Source organism: Ovis aries, chromosome 24, assembly GCF_016772045.2.
Source record: "Ovis aries strain OAR_USU_Benz2616 breed Rambouillet chromosome 24, ARS-UI_Ramb_v3.0, whole genome shotgun sequence".
Lineage (NCBI taxonomy): Eukaryota > Metazoa > Chordata > Mammalia > Artiodactyla > Bovidae > Ovis > Ovis aries.
In genome coordinates, this window is record NC_056077.1 from 35,270,279 (window position 1) to 35,282,596 (window position 12,318).

At 47.2% G+C, this 12,318-nt stretch overlaps 1 protein-coding gene across 5 annotated transcripts in view; it reads right to left on the reverse strand.

The window, feature by feature from the left end:
- The window catches only part of CUX1 (cut like homeobox 1), a 350,788-nt gene that overhangs the window by 138,323 nt on the left and 200,147 nt on the right, over nucleotides 1–12,318 (reverse strand). For all 5 annotated transcript variants that reach the window (XM_012104509.4, XM_004020987.5, XM_012104502.5 and 2 more), the window contains exons 5-6: nucleotides 5,083–5,220; nucleotides 1,153–1,276 (exon numbers count right to left, since the gene is read on the reverse strand). In XM_012104509.4, coding sequence (XP_011959899.2) covers nucleotides 1,153–1,276; nucleotides 5,083–5,220 — 262 coding nt within the window. The remainder of the gene's footprint in view (nucleotides 1–1,152; nucleotides 1,277–5,082; nucleotides 5,221–12,318) is intronic.

Sequence of the window (12,318 nt, forward strand, 5' to 3'; positions counted from 1 at the left end):
TCCTCTTTTCTAAATGAAGCCAGCTTCACAGTGCCCCAGAGAGGCCTTGCTGATGCTGGAGAGCTCCACCGGCCCGCCTCATGGAAGTCTGAGCAGCTGCTTCCGAATCCACGGGAAACAGCCACAGGATGCCATCATGGGCCTGCCTCGCACTTGTAACCAGACATGTAGTGCCTCTTGTTAATGGTCTCATGATTCTCCACAGCAGGCTGAAATTTTTACATCTTGGCTTCACCAGAGTTCTGAGAGCCTGACTTGTGCAATTTGAATTGGTGACTTCAACAGTCCTTATGGTTTTCACAGGAAATCTAACTTTCATTAAGTTGTCACACTAGCTGAAAACCCAACTCGTTATTTGTGGCAAAGTTTTGGGTGAAGCAGGACGGTGGAAACCTAACACTCACAACCCCCAGATGGTGCATGAACACATTTTACTGATACCAGTGCCAACAAACCAAGACAGTGTGCGTGTGTATGAGAGACAGACAGAGGCAGAGGGAGCTGTTAAATACTAACATTCCACTGAAGAAGGCAGTGGGAGCTTGGGGTCGCCCAGGGCTTCCTAGAGAGGACAGGCAGCAGGAGATGGTCCTGCCCCTCTCATCTTACCTTGGGTACAACCCCCATGTGTCAACTACACAAGCTTTGTGCTCAAGCTCCACCTCATGCAGCCCTCAGACACACCCTTGGACCACCAGACACCATTCCCCAATGGGGAGAGACTGGTACACTTTACTCAAGCCCATCTTACAAATTACAGAACAAGGGACACAAACAAATGGTTTTCAAACAAAATTGTGCCCTAGAGCAGGGACCCCCAAGCTCCAGGATCTAACGCCTGATGATCTGAGGTAGAGCCGATTTAATAATAAGAGAAATAAAGTGCACACAGTAAGTGGAATGTGCTTGAATCATCTTGAAACCATCCGATCCCCACCTCCCTAATTCTGTGGAAAACCTATCTTCCATGAAACCGGTCTCTGGTGCCAAAAAGGTTGGAGGCTACTGCCTTAGGGCCGCTAGGATTCTGGTTTCCAACCTGGGCTTATTTCACAGGATTGCTTTAAAAAAAAAAAAAAAAAAACTTGTGATATAAACAAGTAAAACCTTACATTGGCACATAGATACCTGCAGACCCCAAAACATGCTCACCTCTCCTTTTCTGCAAAATCATTTTGTAACTTTTGTTCCTTTTCGAGAGCTATGGTCTCAGCCTGGTTCTTCAGAGTCTGTTCATATTCTCGGATTTTCTCTTTAAGTGCTTTTATCGTAACCTCTGCAGAAGGGGCGGAAAAAAAAAAACTTCAGTAAGAGAAGCATGGTTCCACACAGCTACATATACTAGGCTTTCGTTACCTAGGAGGATCGGTGTGTTTTAAACTTTAGCTCTTCAACCCTGACACAAAATCAATGGTTACGAGTCCCTTCGGAGACCTTTTACTCCCTAAATGTTAAATTGAACTTTAAACATTTAGGTTGAGGAGGATCAATGGATTTTGCTGGGAAGAAGAACTATGTCTCTCTAATACAACTTAAGAAAAAGAAGAGGGGGAAATCAATGCTAAAATATAATATCATCTTATTGATGAATCTGAAATTAGTCTTCTACTGAGGGAAGATTAATAACATTTTAGTGTAGGTTTAAGTACTTTCTTATAAAGAAAACAGTTTATAATTGTGTGCACAGTTTGGAAGAAGCCCACAGACCTCCCTGGCCGTGGCCTGCAGCCCTGCTGTTTCACAAGTGATGAAACACACAGTGCACTAAGTGGGTCTGGGGCACATCTGCCTGGCTGGAAGGGACCATTTCCGGAGCTTGGGTGCCGAGAGCAGCCTCCTCCCTGGCCAGAGTCCGGCAGACCTGGGCTGCGTGTGCAGCGCAGATGACTTAGGGCCCAGGGGAGCCATGCTGGAGGAAGGGCGTGTGCCAGGCGGCAGTGCTGCGAGATGAAGCCCCGGGGTATCTGGTGCTTAGGACTCAGGGCCTCTTGGGTGGCAGGGCCCCCTGGAAAGCCCAGGCTCCCCTCTCCACCAAGTTTGTGTTTATGGGCCCAAAGTGGGAACACAAGAGCAGATGCAATGAACAGGGCAGGGTCCTAACTCAGACCTGTTGGTGGCTAGGGCAGCATCACTCTACCTGCCTCGACATGGACACCTCCGCCACTATGGGGGCTGGCCGGCCCCCAGCCAACTACTGCAGCCCCAGCTCCAAGGTGAGCGAAGCCCTTGAGGGACTACACTTGCTCAGATGAGGATCCATCACATAGGAGGCAGGACTGAGTGCGCTGGTGGTCCCAGTACCCGACACGGTGGGCGCTCAGCGGGCTGAGGAGGGCGAGGCCATGAAGGGGCTGCAACAGCAGGGCCCCAGGCTCACGCGACAAGGTCGCCTGCCAGGTCTCTGCTCCCGTAAGTGCTTGGACTGGTGGCCTTGGTCCCTGTGGGCTGTAACTCATGCTGGCTTCCACTCCCTGAGCTGCACGGACATGCTGGCCCAGGCAGGAGCTTGACAGCCGGGCGTTTATGCCCACGTGGCTTATGGAGAAAAGCTAGAGGCTCTTTTGTTAAAATAAGAAACTGGTGCTTTTCTTTAAATGGAACCAGGGGGATCTCCTCGGAGGAGGAGAGAGGGAATTAAGACCAATGACCCTGGCAAGGCATCTGAGAGATGAACATGGGGCTTCCTACCTCTTGGGCTGAGTGTTTGAGGCTTGGAAGAAATGCCCTGTAAGCACAATGGTTAGTGATACATGAGCAAAGGGGCGCAGGCTGGGTGGGAGTGGAACGCGTCCAAAACAGACACATGACAGGTCACCTCTGGAAACACCTGCATATTCTCTTTAGTTGACGGTCTACAGGCTGTAAACAGGTGGCATCTCTGCTTTGAACAATGGGTTGGAGACATCTGGGCAGCCCCTGACCCATCTATGCTCCTTCCAGGGGAGACTGGGGCACTAGCTAGGAGCTCTACTCTGTCTGACGGGGTCTCTTCACCACCCCCACCCCAGGAGGATTGCTTGGTAAGTCAGGGGTGACTTGTCCTGGAGCCTCTGTCCCTCCTCTGCCACCTGGGCCGGGGGCCGGGACATTGCCCTGGGTGTGTCCCAGCTGTGCCCCTCTGTGTGAGTGGAGCGCGGGTGGGAGTGAGGGGGCAGTTATGTTAGGGGGAGGGCAGGGCGAGCAGTGTGGAGGAGCAGAGAACACTCAGGAGCTCTGCTCCCACTGCGAAGTGGTGGCAACCAAGGGACCCCCGGCCCGGTCTGCCGGCCTCAGAGCCTTTGTTTTTAAGGCATGGGCTCTGCGTTTCTATTTTTTTGGCTGCGCCTCAGGGCTTGTGGGATCTTAGTTCCCCGACCAGGGATTAAACCCATGCCCCCTGCAATGCAAGCGTGGAGTCCTAACCACTGAACTGCCAGGGAAGACCCTTGGGCTCTGCATTTCATTTGAAAATGCCCATCAGTTGAGACTTTTGGGGAGGTGATGGCCTCACACTGGGCAACTGGCCCCTGGGGTGAGGTGGGTGATGAGGCAGGTGGAGAGGGGGCGCACGCCTTCCACCAGAACCAAATCATACTGAAGGAAACCCAGGTGATGGATCTGTCCAAATAAGATGGCAGGGGTCGCTGGAAGGAAACAACAAGCATCCCCCCCCTTTGGGTTGGTGTTGTAGAAACATCAGAACCAGAATTTCCGGGTTCTCTTTCCCCTGAACGTGGGTGATTCTGACCAGAGCCAGGAGGGAGTACTTCTCTCACTGGACACCCCCCACCTCCTAAGTCCACACCTTGCTCCCCAGTAGGACTGAGCTGTCCCTCCAGCCTGCAGCCTCTCCGCTCCCTGTGGGGCCAGAACGAGGGGGTGTCCCCCAGGAAGGGGCCTTCAGGCTTGTTGCCTCACTGTCCAGGACCTTCCTGACTCTTCCTGGGTCCTTTCCATGGACGATCCCTCCTCACCAGCCTGGGTCCAAAGGTCTCAGAACCCAAGGATGCTTTTAATTTTTAAATTTTTCTTAAAAAAGCCTTTCTTTCTTTTTTAAAAAAAGATTTCTCTTGATGTGGACCATTTTTAAAGTCTTTATTGAATTTGTTACAGTATCATTTCTGTTTCATGTTTTGGCCGTGAGGCAGGTGAGATCTTAGCTCTCCCACCAGGGAGCGAATACACATCTTTTGCATTGGGAGGCGAAGTCTCAACCACTGGGACTGCCAAGGGAAGTCCTCCAAGGATACTTTTAAAAATTGTCGTCAAGTAATTCCTTCTGCAGCCCTCAGGGGAAGTCCCTCAAGCAGGTTGCTCTCTTTTCTGTCACCTTCCTCACCCATACCCCAAGCAAAACCAAAGAGGCCCATTTCCACTTGGACTTGGCTCAGAGACCTGCCGCGGCTGTCAGATGGGGCAGCGTCTTTTCTCAGAGACAAGGAAGCCTGAATGGGACACGTTTGCATCTTAGGTGTAGGAGAGAGTTCTCCGGTCTTCCTTGGCAGGAAAAGCCAGGCAACCTTTGTCCTCTCTCCTGTTGACAGCTGGACAACCACACCAAGAGGCTGTTCTGTTTTCCTCCTTTAGATTTGTCATGAACAGGTAACGCTGACGAGGACACGGGGGTTCTTAAGTGTGGGGACGTGGAGCCTTCGTCTAAAGCCTTAATGTATTGGCAGCAATTATTAAACCACTTATTGGATGTGGCCCTTTGATCATAAGCTGGCTTATCTGACATGTGCCACCTGCAGGCAACACATCTGTCTTTTAAAGGCAGACCCTATCACACGATGATTCAGGAAGAATTTTTAAAGACTCCTGATTGGTCCCATCAGGGAGGCAATAAAATCATATGTGGTCATAGTGTGGAGGAAAAGTTTTCCTTCTCAATAGCTAAGTGTTATTATTATCTCTCTGTAATGACTCAGATTCTTACCCCGCCTGGACTCCATGACACAGGTGACAATCAGAGCTAGTCCCAACAGTATGGGTAAAGCAATGAAAAAAAGAAAGAAAGAAAGAAAGAAAAGAAAAGCAAAAAGGAACAGAAGAAAAAAGAAAGAAGAAAAGAAAAAGTAAGGAACAAATGAGTCTTCCACCAACCTTGATTTTTCACTTCAGCGAATTCCTTGTTGTATTCTTCGAGAGTTTCCCTAAGTTTTTGGTTCTCCGTCTCAATGTCGTGCAGGCGCTGCACTTTGAGCTGGAGCTGCTGCCCAAGGTCCAGCGCGGGAACGGGATCTGCAAGAGAGGGACACACGGGTCACCGTCTTCTGGACATGCTTGAGCCACCCTTGCAAAGGCTCGGAGCAGGCCACCTGGCTCCCAGGCCGTCAGCTTCCCGGGGCCCCGCTGGGTGGACAGGGTTCATCTCTGCAGCCACTAAGGGATGTTCAGGTAGAATCCAGTGCATGAGAATGAGGTGAGACTGACCATGGACTCCCTGGGATCTGCTCACTGCCCTGCCCTGGTGTGACGCTTGAAGGATTTTTCATTCCCTGATCTGCTAGGAAGAGAGAGAGATATGCATGGTGGCTGGTGGGGCGGGCAGGGGCAGTGTGGGGGAGCCCGGAAAAATCTCCCAGCACCCGTTCAGAGAAGGCACCGAAAGCCTCAGGTTTCTAATAATTCTTGTGAAGCTGGAAATGAGAGCTGCTGCCTGGAGAGCGTCTGCTCATCACAGAACACTTTTTACGGACATTTTCTCATTTGAGCCCTAGGACAATCCTGGGAGAAAGATGTGTGACATGTATCTCGTTCTTTTCGCAGAAGTCAGAACTTAAAGCTCAGGGAGGCAGGGTGATGAGTCCAGGTTTCCAGTTGGTTAGTGGGCAGAGGGCTTTCCCTGGTGGCTCAGTGGTAAAGAATCTGCCTGCCAGTGCAGGAGATGTGGGTTTGATCCCTGGGTCGGGAAGATCCTCTGGAGAAGGAAATGGCAACCCATTCCGGAATTCTTGTCTGGGAAATGCCGTGGACAGAGGAGCCTGGTGGGTTGTAGTCCATGGGGTTGCAAAGAGTCAGAATGACTTAGCAACAACAACAAGGGGCAGAGAGAACTCAGACCTAGATCTGTGAGATCAGTGATCATCCTTCCAATAAGGAAGGTCCCCTGAGGGGGCTCTTGAAAGACGATCCCCTCTTCAGGACAGGACCACTTTCTGTCATGGCCATCCTTTAACTGATGAAGCAGGCTCAGCAGACAGTCAGGATTTACAAGCTGGTGATCTGAAGACAGGAGAACCCCGAGTTTCTGCTCATGGTGGTTGTGCCTTCTGTGAGAGGCATGCCTGGTGACCAAGCCATGGTGACCGGTACTGGGCCACTGAGCCAGTCAGCCAGGAGGCCTCCACACTACTGGTCATAGTACAAACAGTAGGAGAATGGAGAGTTAGGCCAGTTATGAGAGGCCTTGTAGACAATTCAATGTGCTATCCACCATCATATTCCTTGCAAAACAACTGGATTAATTAGGTGAACCACTGACCGAAACTACCCATCCTGGCCCAGGCATGATAGTAACCACTTGACACGAATAATCTTACAACAGGAAGTCCTGATAAGAAACTAACAAGCTACCACCAAATGGAAGAATTCAGGAAGGGTCAAAAGGAGAGGGGAGACACCAGTCCATACCTCCTACCAACCTCCCAGAATCCTCGTAGGAATCCATCTTGGCAGAGCGAAGTGTGCACCACCAGGAAGGACGCTGAGTTGGAATGATTGCCCAGAAACCGGGGAACGGATCCCCTCACCATAAAACCTGAGACTCGAGCCACGTGGCAGAGCAGTTCTCCTCGGCTCCCTACCCTGACGCTCTCTTCCTGGGTGTCCCTTCCCAATGAAGCCTCTTGCTTTGTCAGCCTGCGTGTCTCCTAGGAAAATTCATTTCTGAGTGTTAGACAAGAGCCCACTCTTGGGCCCTGGAAGGGGTTCCAATTCCTGTAACGGATTTGGACCTAAAATCGGATGCTGTGGACATGGAAATTTATGGTACTAGTGAGGTCTTTGCCTTTACCATTAATTTAGCACAAAATGGAGAGATATTAAATGTTCTTCTGGCATCAACTGGGTCTTTATTTTTATTTCTGCTGCACTTATAATCCACCTGCTGGGCCCCAGTGGGGCACTTCCTCTAGGACTCTCGGGCCCCATCAGAGCAGAAGCATACCCGAGTCTGCTGGGCTTAGAAGAGATTACGGAAGATATTTCTGGTATGGACGCCAGCATCACTTGTGAGACGGCTGCAAAGATTTAGTCTCTGGGTGAGGAATGCTAAACACCGAGCCCAGTGGATCAACAAGGGTATATATTCAAGCGCTCACTTAACTTTCAAATACCAGTGCTGTTAATTTTTCAGACCACCCCTGGTTCCTGGAAGGGAGGGCTTGGCCTACCACGCCTCAGTTGGCACAGCCACCAGGAGCCAGGAGTGCTCTGAGATGCCAGTGTCTTCGTGGGGTTTACAAAACTCAGGCCCCAGGGCTCGTTCGGTACAGCATCCAACACTGTCCACCACGTGAAACCCCAGTGGCTGGGCACTGATTCTGTGCATATATACAGCTTATGACTACATCACTGCTTTCTCATTTGTGGCCTCTCATGATTATTTTTATCAGCATTAAAATATTTATATTAAATTAGATCTCAAAAGCCATTTCAGGGATATGGTTCCTTATAAGTAGGCGTGGTAACAATACTACAGAATGAGCACCCTCAGAACATTCCAGGTGCAGTTTTTTATTTCTGAATTCCAGTGTCTTCCCTGGACACCTTCCTATGCCCTTCTCTCCCACCATGGTCTCATGCCGGGCAAATGGCCTGAAGGAGACAGAGCAGCAGGCCCTTGGCTCCCTCCACGTACGATGACAACTTGAACTTGAAACAGAGATCAGGGAAGAACTGAGGAGAAGGAGAGCCACTGTGCTTCTGTAGAATTCTATGAACGTCAACTCCTGTGGGTTTCCCGGCACAACTGCCAGTCCAAATTATATTTTTAAAGAGCTAAGCTAGTACACTGCCCTCCATCCCCAAAATTTCTGTTGACAACTCTTCTAGTCCCTTCCTTTTAAGAGGCCAGGACCCACTGTATCTGCTTCGAATAAAAAAAGTTTCCCTCGTTTGATTCAGCAAGGAATTCAGTGACATATAAAAACCGCATGTACATTGTCAACTGAATGGTAACTAGGACCTTTAGACAAATTTTCAAAAGCATTATATTGTAAATGAAACTTCTAGCACGCTCATAATTATTCATTATGGCATGTATATTTAATTTAACATGATTAAAGGTTAACGCCTAAGTAGCAAAACTGGTCAAAGAATAAAGAATGAACTGGATTCAAACATCTCTATGCATTAAACTTCAAACTTTACTACAGTACAGTTGAATGACTCAACGCCTACAGCGTTTGAATATTGTTTTGGATTATGTAAAAGGCATTGCTAAAGTACCTCTTAGGCTTAATTTTTATTACTTGTATTAAAGGAACAGCTAATTACCACATGACAATATAATGACTCTAGCATGTTTGGGCTAGAGACCAAAACAATGAATTTCGGCATGCCAAACCCCAGCCTGCATGTTAATCTAGGGGAAATCATAGCTTTTTGTCTCGTTAATGATTTCCAATGCCATTTAAACCCCACACAAGTATTGTTAGGTCTTATTCTGAACGTCACAAGCCGCCCGTCTCAGCAGCTCCATTAGGGAATCGTCTGGGGGAGGTGAGAGCACACACCCATCCGTGGAACAGGAACACACGAAATCCCTGCTACCTCCTAGTCAACGTGCTTTACTGCCACCGCCACGCTCCCGACGTGACAGACTTGCAAAGCGTTCTCCAGCCGTCTCATAGTTTGTTCCTGAAACGCTCTGAGAGGCATGTTATAGCTCATTACGCAACACAGGACTCAAAGAATGTAATTATGACAAACAACAACAAGACCATCGCCTGCATGTATGCAGCACCTTCGCCTAAGTACCTGGGACACTATCTTGTTAATTCTAGCCGTCACAGCCAGAGGTCGGTGGGGAGGGGGACCTGCAGCCTGTCAGGCGCTGGCGTCTCACCCAGGGAACATGGGGAGGAGAGAAGTCGGCCAGGCAAACAGGTATGCAAAAGTCTAATTAAGATTTCTGCTTCCTGGACCAGCAGCCGACTAAATTATACTGTCTCTTCAAGTACTAATATAACAAGTCTGTCCTAAGCATCTGTCTGCTCTGGGTAAGACACTGGGGTGGCCGTCCAGGTGAATCAGGCAGGCCCAACCTCACAGAGATAAACCATGTTCACAAACAACAAATGTAAAGCAAGAAGGGCCAAATGGAAGACCGTTTCCAGATGGAGAAACCGGGAAAAGGAGACCTTTTTTTTTAAGAGCCAGAGTTGAGACCTGTGGAGACTTTGGAGCAGTAAATTCACATGGAAGGAACAGCATGGAGCTAGAAGCAGGGGAGGGCCAGGTGCAGCCACAGAAACAGCTCAGTCCAACTGCTGGCACCCACGTACACACTCTATGATATCAAGACTGTGCCAGGTGCTGGGGGGACATGACGGTGAACAAGACAAAATGCTTGTTCTCAAAGACTTGACATTCTACTGAAGCGAGGGAGACAGACAGACAGCAAACCAAACAAAACAGGGTGCTTGCAGTACTGCCAAGGGTGAAGATGAGAGGAGACAGGGTGTGGAGAATGGTGAATGGGTCCTGGAGACAGATGGACAGGGAGGGACTCTGAGGGGGTGAGCCTGAGGTTGAGATCTGGATGTTGACGAGGAGAGAACGTGAAGACTCTTGGTAGAGGGAATGGCCATGCAAGGGTCCAGGGATGGGCGTGAGGAGGCATATATAGGGCCTAGAGAGAAGCTGGTGAGGTATGATGAAAGGAAGGGGAAGCGGTAAAGGACCAGTTGCCAGAGGGGGAGACCTGAGTGCAAAGATTTAAAGAAAGATATGAACAAAAAAGAGAGGGAGAGAGGCAATATGAAGAAGGATCAAACTGAATTTCAGAGCTGAAATTACTGTGTCGGAGAAGTCCTGCTGCACGGCAGGCAGTGTGTCAGTCTCATAAAAATAGTGTCTAAAGTGAGCTAAGGGCCTGAATTTGGATTCAATTCTATTGTGACGGACAAAGCCCTCAGAGAATAGGACTCTTGCAAGATGAGCCACTGAGGCATGAGAGGGAAACTGCAGTGCCACGAAAGGATTTGTTGGCTTTCTAGTTGCAAAGTATTTAAGAGTTTTAAGCTTAAAGATGAGTTAGACAATTTTCTTTTAAAAAGCTAAGTGTTCTAAATGAGCTGCCCTGTTCTGTGATGGCAGATGGCTATCAGTAATATGCTGCCTGGCAGACATTTAAAAAATATATAAACACATAATCTATGTCTTCGAAGTAAATGTGATGTTTTAATACTTAGTGAGGGGAAAAAAACTGCTTCTTGAATGAAACTCATCTACAGTGACAGCATTCTAAAAGCGGATATTTGGAAATGTTCCCATCGTCACATAAACTTATGGGCAAAGACAACACTGTCTACAAAAAAATATCTCAATGCTTCATATCAAACAAGAGGGAGTAGAGAGAAATGGTTTAGAGTGTGGGCCATACTATATGCTATTGAATCCCAGTTCTGCCACTTACTGAATGTGCAACCATAGAGAAGCTACTTAATGTCTCCATATCTTACTCTCTTCATCTATAAACTGGGCATAATAATTGTGCCAATAGCATTAAGTTGTTGTAAGGATTAATTACCATAATATGTGTATACACTGCCAGACTCGGAGTTAATACTCAATAGATGTTACCTATTATCAATTAACTCAAACCTAAAGAAATATTTGTCAAAAGGGGTTTCAAACCCATTTGTTGATAATATAAAAAATATGATATCTTCTGACTAGTTAGCAAGAAAAATTGAATACCAGGGTAAATAAAAATTCACTAGCTGAACTTCAACTAATATTTTCTTATAACTGGTATGCAGCTTTCAAAGGTAGAAATCATGTTTTTGTAAAGATCGCTAATAATATACTGCTTTGGTTTGGTTCTATGTATCTTTGTGATTATCTTTTCCAGCCATTTATGGCAGCCATTGAAACCAACAACAAAATGAACAAAACTTGGGAGATTTCCATCGCTGGCTATGACAGATTAACTGGCACCAGACCTGACCTCTGGCCACAAACTGGCCTACTAGGCAATCTAAATGAAACTACCATTTACAGATGTTGAACAACCAGCAGAGCAGGATGGTGATCCCTGAGAGAGGGAAACAAGTAAGGTGAGCCCTATGATCACCCTGACTTTCTGCCAGGAAATACCTTCTGGACTGCAGCATAGGCAAGAGGGAAACCTAAGCAGAGCATAATGGTCTTTCGGATTGAGAAGATAGATTTCAGAAGACCAGTAGGCTGAAATGCCTGGAATTTATAGGGCAGAGCACTGGAAAGGAAGGAGATATGCAGAGAAAGACAGAAAGCTGCAGAGGAATAATCTAAGATCTGTTGCTAAAAGATAAGGTACATACGTACACATCAGGTGAAACTCCATAAGGCTGGGCAAAGAACTGCAAGGAAGGTCTAAGTCAACAAGTCCTAGAGTTTGCAGAGTGTTTGGAGGCTTTTGAGTTACAACTAGCCTGAGAAGAGAGGCTTGTTGAACAGCCAGGACATTCAGTGGAAGACAGCAAAGGGCCACACCAGAGTGGAGGGCTAAGCTAATCCTAAAGTAAAGGCTAGTTTGGACCTGTCCCCAAAGGCATAAAGCATGTCTCTGAATAATTGAGTTGATCTGCAAGTAATTTAACTGCCTGCCCCAAATATTTCAACACTCTTAAGAAAGACAACAAAATCCAGTTAATAATTAAAATGTCCAACATCCAATCAAAAATTACTAGACATGCAAAGAAGCAGGATAAGGGAAAAAAATCAGTTAATAAAAACAGAACCAGAAATTATAAGAGATAATGGAAGTAGCTGACAAAGACTTAAACAATTATTATAAGCATGCTCAAGGATTAAAGAAAAACATGAACAGAACAAGGAGAGGAATAGAAGCTATAAAGAACCAGATGGAATTCTAAAACTTAAAATATAATATCTGAAATGAAAAAAAAATTCCCTATAATGGCTTAAGCACATTAGACACTGCAAAATAAAAAAGATCATAGAACTAATCCAAAGATATAGTCACAGAAACTATCTAAATAGAAGCACAGAGAAGAGATTGGAAAAAAAAAAAGTTACAAAACCGCAGCAACTTGTGAAACAATAACAATCTGACATACATCTCCCCAAAAGGGGTGAGGCATGTATTTGAAAGTGGCAAAATTTTCA